The 12,892-nt window shown below is 42.8% G+C and overlaps 1 protein-coding gene across 1 annotated transcript in view; it reads right to left on the reverse strand.

The window, feature by feature from the left end:
• B4GALT6 (beta-1,4-galactosyltransferase 6) overlaps nucleotides 1-12,892 on the reverse strand; it is a 167,276-nt gene that overhangs the window by 49,958 nt on the left and 104,426 nt on the right. Inside the window, exon 4 of the mRNA XM_068237309.1 lies at nucleotides 1,252-1,373. Coding sequence (XP_068093410.1) covers nucleotides 1,252-1,373 — 122 coding nt within the window. The remainder of the gene's footprint in view (nucleotides 1-1,251; nucleotides 1,374-12,892) is intronic.

A 12,892-nucleotide genomic window follows, 5' to 3' on the forward strand; every position in this document is an offset into this window, starting at 1 on the left:
CACAAGACGTATGCAGGGGGCTGGGGGAAGCCCCAGGTATGTGAAATGTTTTTTTTCCAGCATTCAGTTAAGGTTCACTTTAAAAAGGAACTGTACTGAAAATAATGAATGAAATAGCATTTATTTACAATATTCATGTATAGATTATTTAGTCAGTGTTTGCAGAAATCTTTCCTCTCCCTGATTTAAATTCTAAAACTTAATCACTGGTGTTAAAATTTTTAGCCCTGCCAGGTGATCTGTAAGGAATGTTCGTTACTGAGAGTTTTAGGACAGAGGGAGATATTGCTTGCTTGGCAGTTGGAAAAAGCAGTTAATTCCCTCAATGCAACAGGGTTCACAGACACCGAAACAGGACCATGGTATGGGGACCACTCCGCCCTCTCTCACCTTGGGCTCTCCCCTCAGCGCGCTCCCCTCCTGCATTAAAAAGGTGGCAGCAGCGTCGGCAGGAACACAGGCATACCTCTGTGTTCCACCGCGGAGGTCCGATCTCTAGGAAATAATGTGTGGCACTTAGAGATCGGACCTCTGCAATGGAAAAGGATGGGGGGGGGGGAAGCGCGCTGAGGGGAGAGCCCGAGGAGAGGGAGGGGGAGTGGCCCCCCTCCCTGCCGATGTGGGGGCCAATGCTATCCTCTCATGCCTCCCAAAATGGCCCTGAGCGGTGCAGGGGCTGCAGCCCCTATTGTTACGCCACTGATTATCACTGTCCTTAATACCTCAGCAGCACCGACTGCTCTTCTGAGCCTCACTGCAGCCTTATGATGAGAAAAACCTTCAGACCTGGTTTAAAAATACATTCAACAATTTCTAAATGAATACAGAACTGCTTTATATGTTTCTGTGTTTGGCTGGAGTTTAGCTTTAAACATGCTGTGTGCATCCTGGAGACTGCTTCCTAGCTGCTAACATTGTTGCCCTACAACACAGGCAAACAAAGAAACACATAAGAACATCAATTATGGCCAAGACTACTCACACAGACTGGAATAATAGCAAAGCAGCTACACAAGTGTAGCAGGAAAGAAAATTAGAGGAATTTACTGAACATATTGGTTTGCTACACTACATTTTATAAAAACATTTTTTTTTTATGGATCGGAATGCCCGGGGAGACAGCAAGGGTACACTTTAACTCAAGGAAAACTTATGGTTGGGCTGGAAAAACACAGATTCAATAAAGATATTTATACCTTGTACAGTTTCCTTTCCTTGATTTTTGATAAAGTTGGAAACGTATCCACTCACCTTCCATCGTGGAGTGCAGTCTGTAGGTTTCCAGTGTCCTCCTGGTCCAATACCCATATCAGCAAACATCTGGTGAACTTCCTCTAACGAGAACTCGCTCATGTTAACATCTACAGGTCCACCTGCATTAAAAAGCAGTATTCGTTAGTAACCTGCATTTTAACACGTTCCAAATTAATATGGAGTCAAATAAAAACACTTTAAGGAGATAAGAAAACCCCTTAATGACCAGCCAACGGCAGCTGGTCGCAGTGGTGCACAGAGGGAGTCTCCGTGAACAGCCTGCGAGCCTCCGATCGCGGCTCGCAGGCGAAATGTAAACACCCGGGGAAGAAATCCCCGGTGTTTACAGCGTACGGCGCTGCTGTCACAGCAGCGCCGTAAAGGAGATCAGTGATCCTCGTCCTCTGATTGGCCGGGGATCACCGCAGTCTGATCAGAGGTGGTACAGGATGGACCACCATCCTGTCCCGCCCATAGAGAGGAGGAGAGGGAGGGAAGGGGAATAGCGCTGCGGAGGGGGTTTTAGAGGAGCCCCCCTCCCGCTGCCCAGATAGCCGGCGGCGATCAGACCCCCCCCCCCAGTAGGGAAAGGGGGGGGGGGGGGGGAGGAAGGGAGTCTGATCGCCCTATTACCTGATCTGTGCTGGTCAGTATGCCGGTCCTTAAGTGGTTAAAATGGGAAGAGGACTGAGGAACGATCGGGTTCATAATTTCTGGATATAGGATAACCGAGTGAAAATGTAACCTTTTTTTAGCACATTCATATAACAACTTCCTTCTAGCTACATATTCTAGGGGGACAATGGTTGGTTTCTAAACTGTATGGTGTCTTAAAAAAATACTCCTAATAACTTTACACATACATTCGTGAAGCAATGGGGTTTGGAATTGAAGGGGTCTAGGCCTCTAAAGCCGGAGTAATTGGCAAAATAGCATGCTTTCTGTCTGTACGGACAGCGGGTGGCAGCAGTGAGGAGGACTGGGATGCTCTGGTCTCTTGCCAGCCACAGAGTTGCATCTCTGTACGGAGATGAGGTGAGCAGCTGATGAAGTTAGTGTGAATGGAAAATTAAAAGTGTATTGAAGGGTAAAAGTGAGTGTGGGGAAGAGGTAACGGTAAAAGTGAATGTGGGAAATAGGGAATGGTAAAAGTGAGTGAGGGAAGGCAGAGCAGGTAAGGCTGGAGGTGGCTGTGCCAGTAGATAGGGAAGCCCAGGCAGTACACCCTTCTCTTTCACCACGTCACACCAAATGTATCTTGTGCTGAATGGGGTGTAGTGCTCCACACTCCAACAGTGAACCATGGTGGGTTATGCAGCAGCACTGCCCCAGTCAGCAAAAAATAAAGAGTGCATATCCATCTTTTCCAAAGTGCTGAGGGTAATGAGGATGGTAAGGATGGTGGTTGGGAAGGGCTGGTTCCATCAGGACTTCTGTATGTACTGACACTGTCTGTAGAACAACACCCTGACCCAGGCCCATGACAGTCTGTGGGTATATCTAAGTGTGATGTGCAGTTACTCTGCTGGGAAATTAGGGGATTCCTCCTCTATTACACATACATCACACAGGATCTGAACCAGGTTTAGAGGTGATATGACATCACCTCTGCGTTCAATATGCACAGCATTCTCAGTGGATTCACAACAGCTATGCATGGGAAACCTATACGTAAAATGCAGGACTACTGTATAACTACATCTGTGGACACCAACCCCAAATGTGTATAATGTGTGTATTAATATCCAATATGTGTACCTGGTTTGGTGATTTGTTTTTATTGCAGCAGCACAATTAACTGTTTTTTATTAGTTTAGTACAGTTTTTAGTTTTTGTGGACTAAACCCTGCTAATAATCCTTCACTTATATTAAGTTATTTGAGATTAGAACATTTAGAAATAAAACCTTTATCTTTATTTTTGTTTTGTTTTGTTTAATTAATTACAGTTTAAGTGTATTAGGCGTTAAGAGTCAGTATATTTTCACAACCGACTCCAGGTACCCAAAAATGTATCCGACTCCACGGCCCTGATTTAAACGCAGTGCAAAGCAAGGAGTAACTGCACTGTAATGGTAATATGAAAGTCAATGGACTTGTATGCCTTAATGGGCAAAACTACACAGTTTTGCCTGTTAAGGCATAAAATGGGCAATATTGGATATTTTCCTTCAGTTGGGGATTGTAAACATTTATTCATCAACTCCCTTAACTTTCCCAGGTTTGAATTATGCTTTAAGTTTTATTTCCTCATATTTCAAGGCATACAGTATATTTTCCTCTTATGACCTACATTGTGGCTTACTTGATTTTACCTTTTCTAACACCCAGCATAGACTCCCAACATCAAACAATCCAAGTTCATGAGAGAGGTTTCATATTGCCTCTGTTTTACTGAGCCTGGTTGGTTATCCCCCCACTCCTATAACCCACCAATTTTCTATGTTGCTAATCTCCCAATTGCCTTATTTCCCATCATCTAACTTCTTCGGTTTATCCATTTCTACAATTATTGACGATACTTTACTACTGGGAAATATTCTTACTAAAATTATGCTTGTAACTTACAGTTAGACTATACTAAATTTTGGATAGGATTAACCAGCTTATGTTCAAATGGAGACCGTCACCCAAGTAGATCATTCTCTATTCACTTTTGCTTTTAAAGTGGATCCGAGATAAACTTTTACTCATTGCATAATTGTGTTCCTTTCATATAGCTTATAGGGCATTCCTCAAGCCAAATACTTTTTTTGTTTTATTTTACTACTCTAATTCCCTATAAACTAAACAAGCCTCATCCACAGCTCCTTTTGTGCCTTGGCACTGTAGCAAGGGCTTATGGGAGCTCAGTCTGGGCAGGAGGAGGAAGTTACCAGCCAGTGATTTCAGAGGCAGAGGGGAGGAGGGAGGAGGAGATGGGACTGAATTTACACACAGACAAGCTGATAGCATCTCCAGCCCTCAGCCTGTGACAAACAGAACATGGAACGCTCTCATTGTACGTATCACTGGAATAAATAATCAAACTTTTGAAGCTGTCGCAGCTAGATTAGCTGTGTAAACTATCTAAACGTTAGATAAGATATATAGACAAGTTACTTGTTATAGTTTGTTTTTCATCTAGGATCCGCTTAAAAAAGAGGACCATGGTCATTACATCAGACTATGGGAGGGGTTTCTCCACAATATCAGCCATACAAACCCCCTGATGATCTATTCGAGAAAATAAAGATTTCACATGAGAAAGGGGGCATCAGCTACTGATTGGGATGAAGCTCAATCCTTGGTTAACGTTCCTCTTTAAAACATGTAAAGTACAAAACCTGGCACTGAACACGGTCATGTGATTTATACTGTGCATTATTCTTAATGCGTCACATATAAGTGATCAATAAGGGTACACGAGGCTCCATTAGAAGGCCTATTATTATTCTTATCTTTACTTTTATTATTATTATACAAGAGACCTTTCACACTTTTCTGCCATCAGTGTGTCAATTTCATGGAAACAATATGCAATGTACAATAGGTTACACCCATCTACTTTAAAGGTTTTCCATGCCTTTAAAGTGAAATATAGCTAATTACCAGCTCTTGGAAAAAAATGACATTAAATGAATGACACATACAAGATTCTAATGGGAACATTTGAAATTAATTTATGGTACTTGCAGCCAGTGACCAAATATGCTTTTAAGCCACATCCAAGCTGCATTAAATTTGCATGCGAGATGAAATTATTAGCCCATTACTGACCATGTCTAATTGTCATTTTTAGAGACCTCAAATATAAATTGTGGAAGAGGCAAACCGTAAACTAGGAAGCTAAAATCTCATATCAAAGATGTCACAAAAGGAATCCATAGCTACTTGTGTGTTCTGTATGTAACAGAATCCATCATGTGACCAGGAGAGTCTTCTGCAGAGCTATAGTTGTAGCAATCTGTGCTGCTGCATCTAATTGTTTATTGTTACCGTGTTAGGAAGAGCCTCCAAAAGTGACAGGAAAATTTGGTTTTAAAAAAAATATAACAGGAAAGATCACATTATGCAGTCAATCAAAACAGAAAAACTGGAACATCTTCTGGGCCAAGCCTTGAAAACACTGAGCTGTGCTTCCAAATAAAAGGACAGTCGTTAACCACGGAATTTGGTAATTACCCACAATACTGTTTTACAGTAGACAGCACTAATGAGCAGGGAGACCGCTCCAGATAGAGCACATTACACAGCAACAGCTTGCTGCTACAGAGAGATTCCTGAAAATCAGGTTTTTTCTAAATTCTCTTAAACATAATAGTGTGCTTGAAGTCAAAAACTTTAAATGTTTTTTCAGACAAAAGAAGATGGCACCATCAGTAGTATTAATGCTCTATTTATAGTTCATCACTAGACTGCATATAAGACATTTCGGAGCATAGTGCAGCTCCTGTCTCAAGTTGTGACAGTCTGATACAAAGCAGAGTCAAGACGTCTTTATTTTACACCACATGCAAGTCTAACCAATCACAGGCTGTTTGTACCTATCAGCTAATCACAGGTCTCCTTAACATACACGGACCTGATGGAGAACTAGCCTTAACCACTTAATGACAAGCAGACTTATAAAAACGTCCCGCTAGAGCCTCTTAACGGCTCCGAGACGTTTTTATAAGTCAAACAGTGCTGCTGCGCGCATGCACGATCTCGCACGTGCACGCTCCTGCATTCCCGAGCACGTGCACGTGAGATTAGTGAAAAAAAACAAAACACTACAGAAAAAAAAATACACCTTTATTTCCAAATAATATATTGTCACCGTACTTTGTACTAGGGAAATAAGGAAATCCTTGTGATAACCAGGACAAATAGGCAGAAAAACGGTGTGGGTTTTATGTACAGTAGCAGTGTTTATATTAAAACTATAGGGGATGAAATTGGAGAAATAGTGTATTTTTTCATTTTTTTCCTTGTTTTCCCTTTAAAATGCATAGAAAATAAAGTAATTACTGAAAACCAATATAAACCCCCAAAAGCCTAAGTGGTGGTGAAAAAAACAAGATATAAATCATTTAATTGTGATTAGTAGTGATTAAGCTATTGGCAAATGAAAGGGATGAGCACTGAAAGGTGAAAATCGCTCTTCCGTTAGGGTAAAAACTGCTTTGGTGTGAAGTGGTTAAGGTGGTCACACACCATACTATAAAATAATAGATTTTAACACCAATTCAATAAAAACAATCGGATGTCCCAAAAAATGTAAAGCTTTTTTTCCTATTCATTCGAGAAATCTGACAAAGCTTCCAGTTTTTATTCAATAAAAGGAGATCGGGAGTGTTGGATTTTTTTGATCATGGTTTATGAAAATTGAATGGCGTAGGGTAGATTAACAATTACTTGATGCACAGAACCAAGTAATTTTTTCTGAGTTTTCATTCATTTTTTTTCATAATTGGGGAAAAATTTAATGTGTGTGGAACATTGGTCAGATTTTTGAAATGTCACAATCAGAAAAATTGATTGCAATCCCTGCATTGAAAACATATTTTTTTAAAAAAATTGTATGGTGTGTGGCCACCTTTACAGTGAACCAACAGATAAAGAGGTCCATCTCACTTTGCGAAGTCTGTGAAAGCATTGAGCTGTGTGCCCCAGAGGCCAGCATCACAGTGTGCAGCACTTCACCACAGTCTGTTCTGATGTGGAACTGCGGTTATGTGCAGGAGGATGGAGTGTCAGGCACAAGGGTGTGCCATGCAACATAGGCGGCTCTTCGGTGCACTTCCAATAGGTCGCTACTGCAGATGGGTGGAGTCACGTGTGCCACATACCATAGTGCTGGATGGAAACGCCACAAACCTCAACAGAAATCCACCACGGATCCAGCACTGGATATAAACCCACATGGCTCTGCGGAAATCCGATATGTGTAGCACATGAACTTCGCTAGTGTCTCCATCCACATGCACTGACTGAGACCCAAAGCCCCCAAAGTGGAATATGTCACCACCTCAACAGGAGTCGCAATATATGGCAGTGAGAGTGGTACGTGTACAAAGCCATACTAATCCAACATGCATACAGACTGTTTCAGACTGGTTGATCCTCATCAGTGCATGGCATGATTAATATGGCTCTATGTGGTAGGACTTTTAGACCTTACACACGCCTATGAGTCCCAGTTCACCATTGTTGGGCAATCTGTAATTCTGGGTGCATATTCAGCAGTGATGCATTGTGGGACCCCTCATATGCTTACTCCAACCTGAATAATCACAACTACCTTCTGTTTTAAGCAGGCAAAAATCTGTTTTACAGAACTATAAATAAAACCGCATTAATACTGCAGGTGGTGCTGACTTCTGTTTGATCTATATACTCCGGACTGGTGTTCCAGGCAGCTGAGGCCCACCCAGCAAATTTGAACGGTCCATTCATTCCACATATGACTTTTTTCCTTTACAGCATTAGTCCTCAAGTACATTGGGAGTGACAGATTAACTAAACGAGGTGTAGTAAAACTGTTTTCACTACAAATTTCACATCATGCGCAGACACCTTCCTATTGCTATAAAGCTCACCTGCATCAAACTGGATTGGTTTGATCCAACTAAAGCTCAGGGAAGGTGACCTGCTAAAGCAGACATGCAATGCGAGTATAATAAACCTGGGCCCATGGCTGACAACACCTGGCTAGACATACACAAGTCCATACACTAGTCCAAAAACAATCAATGGAATGAGAAGTAGCAATCAAAGCAGCAACTCAATCACTCAATCTTGCTCATGCTTTAGCAGCAATATAAATACGTTATTTATATTTACAGTAGAATGCCTTTTATAGTAAACTTCAAGGGACCTGGCCAAGTAGTTTCTGTATCAGAAGTTTACTATATCAGGATTTATGCAGGTTTTGTTCACTGCACTGCATAACTGTGTTGCTGTCTATACTATGCCAATTCCCCCTGCTGGCCAGTCTGGCAGAAAATACCACTGCCTTCAGTAAGGGTGCCCATATATTGTCCCAAAATTTTTTCCGGGCATTAATATCTGGCTGATTTGATTATAATGATCAAATCTGGCAGATATGGATGCCGCAACAGGACCACCCGATGAATCGTTTCAATGAATTTCCTGCAAAAATGTTGTGAGGGTCGATCGGGCCTGCTGGAGAATTTCAGTTGTAATGCTGGGTGCACACTATGAGATTTTATTGTCAATTTACTGTCAGATCGATTATTTCCAACATGTCCGATTTGCTTTCCGATCGATTTCCAAGCATTTTCCAATCGATTTCCATTTACTTTAATAGGAAATCGATCAGAAAATGCTCCGAGATCGATCGGAAAGCAAATCGGATATGTTGGAAATAATCAATCTGACAGTAAATCGACCATAAAATCTCATAGTGTGTACCCAGCATTAGGTCTTGATTGGCTGTGTGGTGATTTCCCGACGACTGGCATACTTTTCGCTGGTCTCCTACCAAGTACCAGGTGAGTGTAACACCTTGCCTCCTCCTGTGTTTAGCCCGTTTCTGAATTGACACCCTGAGCACCTGTACGACATGCCACCACTGCATGTAGTGACCATAACGTGATTTCATCTATTGGAAATCTGTCTGCAGGTAGGTTCTCTGTCCGTGGGCAGGTAAAACACTCCCCTCTGATCAGATGCCATCAGAGAGGGATCTATCTGATGATAGATCAAGAGATGTATAGCCATCTTAAAAGTGCGTACACAGCTATGATTAATGTCGCCGGTCTGGGATCAGGGCCTGATCCCCTTGGGCGACATCGCTGGGCCAGACTGCAGAAACAAGAGTCAGCTGTGTAACGGATGTTGTGCTGTGTTGCTATGTGGTAGGGATTAAGTTTTGACAGAGAAACACGTGCATAAAGTCATATGGCAGACAGGGTAGTCGCCATCGGCCGTCGCTAGGGGTGAGTTGTTCAGCTAAGCAGATTCCTAGCAGATAACTGCAAAGTGGGGTGTGCGTAATTATTCAGTCCCCTTTGGTCTGAGTGCAGTCAGCTGCCCATAGACATTGCCTGATGAGTGCTAATGACTAAATAGAGTTCACCTGTGTGTAATCTAATGTCAGTACAAATACAGCTGCTCTGTGATGGCCTCAGAAGTTGTATAAGAGAATCCTGGGAGCAACAACACCAAAGAACACACCACACAGGTCAGGGATAAAGTTATTGAGAAATTTAAAGCAGGATTAGGCTACAAAAAGATTTCCAAAGCCTTGAACATCCCACGGAGCACTGTTCAAGCGAACATTCAGAAATGGAAGGAGTATGGCACAGCTGTAAACCTACTAAGATAAGGCCGTCCACCTAAACCCACAGGCCGAACAAGGAGAGCGCTGATCAGAAATGCAGTCAAGAGGCCCATGGTGACTCTGGACGAGATGCAGACATCTACAGCTCAGGTGGGAGACTCTGTCCATAGGACAACTATTAGTCGTGCACTGCACAAAGTTGGCCTTTATGGAAGAGTGGCAAAAAGAAAGCCATTGTTAACAGAAAAGCATAAGAAGTCCCATTTGCAGTTTGCCACAAGCCATGTGGGGGACACAGCAACCATGTGGAAGAAGGTGCTCTGGTCAGAGGAGACCAAAATTGAACTTTTGGGCCAAAATGCAAAACGTTATGTGTGGCGGAAAACTAACACTGCACATCACTCAGAACACACCATCCCCACTGTCGAATATGGTGGTGGCAGCATCATGCTCGGGGGGTGCATCTCTTCAGCATGGACAGGGAAGCTGGTCAGAGTTGATGGAAAGATGTATGGAGCCAAATACAGGGCAATCTTGGAAGAAAACCTCTTGGAGTCTGCAAAAGACTTGAGACTGGGGTGAAGGTTCACCTTTACAGCAGGACAACGACCCTAAACATAAAGCCAGGGCAACAATGGAATGGTTTAAAACAAAACATATCCATGTGTTAGAATGGCCCAGTCAAAGTCCAGATCTAAATCCGATCGAGAATCTGTGGCAAGCTCTGAAAACTGCTGTTCACAAACGCTGTCCATCTAATCTGACTGAGCTGGAGCGGTTTTGCAAAGAAGAATGGGCAAGAATTTCAGACTCTAGATGTGCAAAACTGGTAGAGACATACCCTAAAAGACTGGCAGCCGTAATTGCAGCAAAAGGTGGTTCTACAAAGTATTGACTCAGGGGGCTGAATAATTACGCACACCCCACTTTGCAGTTATTGATTTGTAAAAAATGTTTGGAATCCTGTATGATTTTCGTTCCACTTCTCACGTGTACACCACTTTGTATTGGTCTTTCACGCGGAATTCCAATACAATTGATTCATGTTTGTGGCAGTAATGTGACAAAATGTGGAAACCTGCAAGGGGGCCGAATACTTTTGCAAACCACTGTATGTGAACAACCACTCCAGTGTATAATCTGGCATTGTATTATTACCTGTATCGTGTTGTGCAGCTGTGCCCAACCTAAGGCCCGCGGGCCATTTGTGGCCCGCGAAGCCGACTTTTGTGGCCCTTGGAATGGTCCTGAGAAGGAGGATCGGGGATTGTGTCATACTACGTGATAGGTTTGCATAGTTTACTCGCATTCTCCGCACTAGCACTGTGATAGTTAGAGGCCCTCGTCCATTGGTTGCTGCAGGAACCACCCTCCAATAGGAATCAGCCTTATTCCTATTGGAGGGAGGTTCCTGCAGCAACCAATGGGTGAGGGTCTCTAACTATCACAGCACTACTGCAGAGAATGTGAGGCGGAGAACGAGAGTACGCTGTGTAAACCTATGACGCAATCCCTGATCCTCCTTCCTCCTCAGCACAGATTCTTGCTTCGGCTCTCCTCACGTGCTCCGGCTCTCCCAGATGCTTTGCCACTGCTCCGGCCTCATCTCAGGGGACAGTATGACATCACACCATACCAGCCGGTCAAGCTGTAAAAAACTTGTTCCACACTGACCTTCTCCAGTGGCTAGGCCGCAGCAACTAACCGAGACCCAGTCTTCTGCTGAATAGTAGGCTTCAACTCCCCGCAGCTCACACAGCATTTGTGCTGGGAGGGGGGATCAGCCAGAAAGCCTCTGCACATACACCCAGGTACCCCATAAAATAGGCATCAAATGATGAGTACAACAATTATTGGTTTGCCATTCTCTTTCCTTTTCCAACACCATGTTAACTGTTACTAGAAAAATGTTAAGGATTTATATTTTAATTTTATATGTATGTGTTTCGGCCCGCTAAATCTATCTTGATAGGAAGTATGGCCCTCGGGCAAAAAAAGGTTGGGCACCACTGGTGTTGTGTATCTTATAGCTTATTACCTGTAATGTGTATCTTATTGCTTATTACCTGTATTCTGTTGTCTGTCACTCCTGTTATTTTCTGTAATCTTACAGTGCTGCGTAATATGTTGGCGCTATATAAATCTAAATAATAATAATCAGCCAAAAATATTAACAATGTGTGTCTACAGGGTGGATTTTTATGATGAGATTTATGCAGAGCAACTTCAAGGTAGTGATTTTCAACCCTTCACCCAGATATATCTATCGATTAGTAGTACATGGTTATTGTTTCTAAACCAAGTATTATCTATTGCTTTTAATAAGCTAAAATACAAATTTGTTGGTGGTGTTCACATACAAGTTGTTATCTAAACTCTACATTTATTATGCTTAATTGTATCAAGCCTGAGTATGCCCTGGACTGTTCAGAAGTCCCTCCTGGGGTAAGCATAGCACAGGTACTAGGGACATCTGCATATGCCCCTTCAGCGTTCAGAGGAGACAGGCTGCAATTTCTGCTGCAGGCTGCAGTGGGACATTCCCTGCTCATTCTCTTCAGAAATAGTGAAACGCGGGTGCCTACCTTAGAACCACAAATAGAACCAATCTTGAGAGGTTCAATGAGTGCTTATGGCACCCTGTGCAACAGTTTCCAGCATCCACAGACACTCAAAGAATGTGAAACAGAAATTTTCCTTGCGCAGACGCCTTTTATATTGCCCATGACTTCCCTGTAAAACCTACTATAAAAACTAGCTAGAGTCATGTCTATTCCAACCACTTCGGTATTAGTAAAACAATAACCTTTTATATGGTCGTTGCGTAGTGAAGAGAGAAAGCCTCCACTAGACTAAGCTTTTAATTTTTTCCTTCTCCGTATTTAGATTACTGCCATGTAATCTCTGTTATCATTCTAAACAATGTTTGCAGAATTTATTACCAAGTTTTCTTTCACACACGGCAACTCTGCTGGAAATCTTACATCTGCGCTTTGACAAAAGCCCATATAAAAAAGGATTCAGTGTTCAAATTTCCGAACTGTAACGTTAGATACACACTCCAGACGACACTACGCCAAGATGGCTATAGAGGACCATCTCAGCTGCGACTCTAGTGTGTATACAGCAGGCTGAGGGCCCCTAAAGATCCTCATCCTACCCACTGCAAGCATTTCCATCATTGGCTGCACAGTCGCCCCTCCTCCCTTCTCTATACAACAGGCGCCGCTTGTAAACTGCAACGATTGCGCTCAATCCTGACAGGTGACAAACATTGTGCATAGCTTGAGGTGAAGTCATGAAACAAGTTCTTCCCTTCTGCGCATTTGGTCACTGCAGTGCAGTTACTCCTCCAACTATCCTTTCAGAA

Source organism: Hyperolius riggenbachi, chromosome 5, assembly GCF_040937935.1.
Source record: "Hyperolius riggenbachi isolate aHypRig1 chromosome 5, aHypRig1.pri, whole genome shotgun sequence".
NCBI lineage: Eukaryota > Metazoa > Chordata > Amphibia > Anura > Hyperoliidae > Hyperolius > Hyperolius riggenbachi.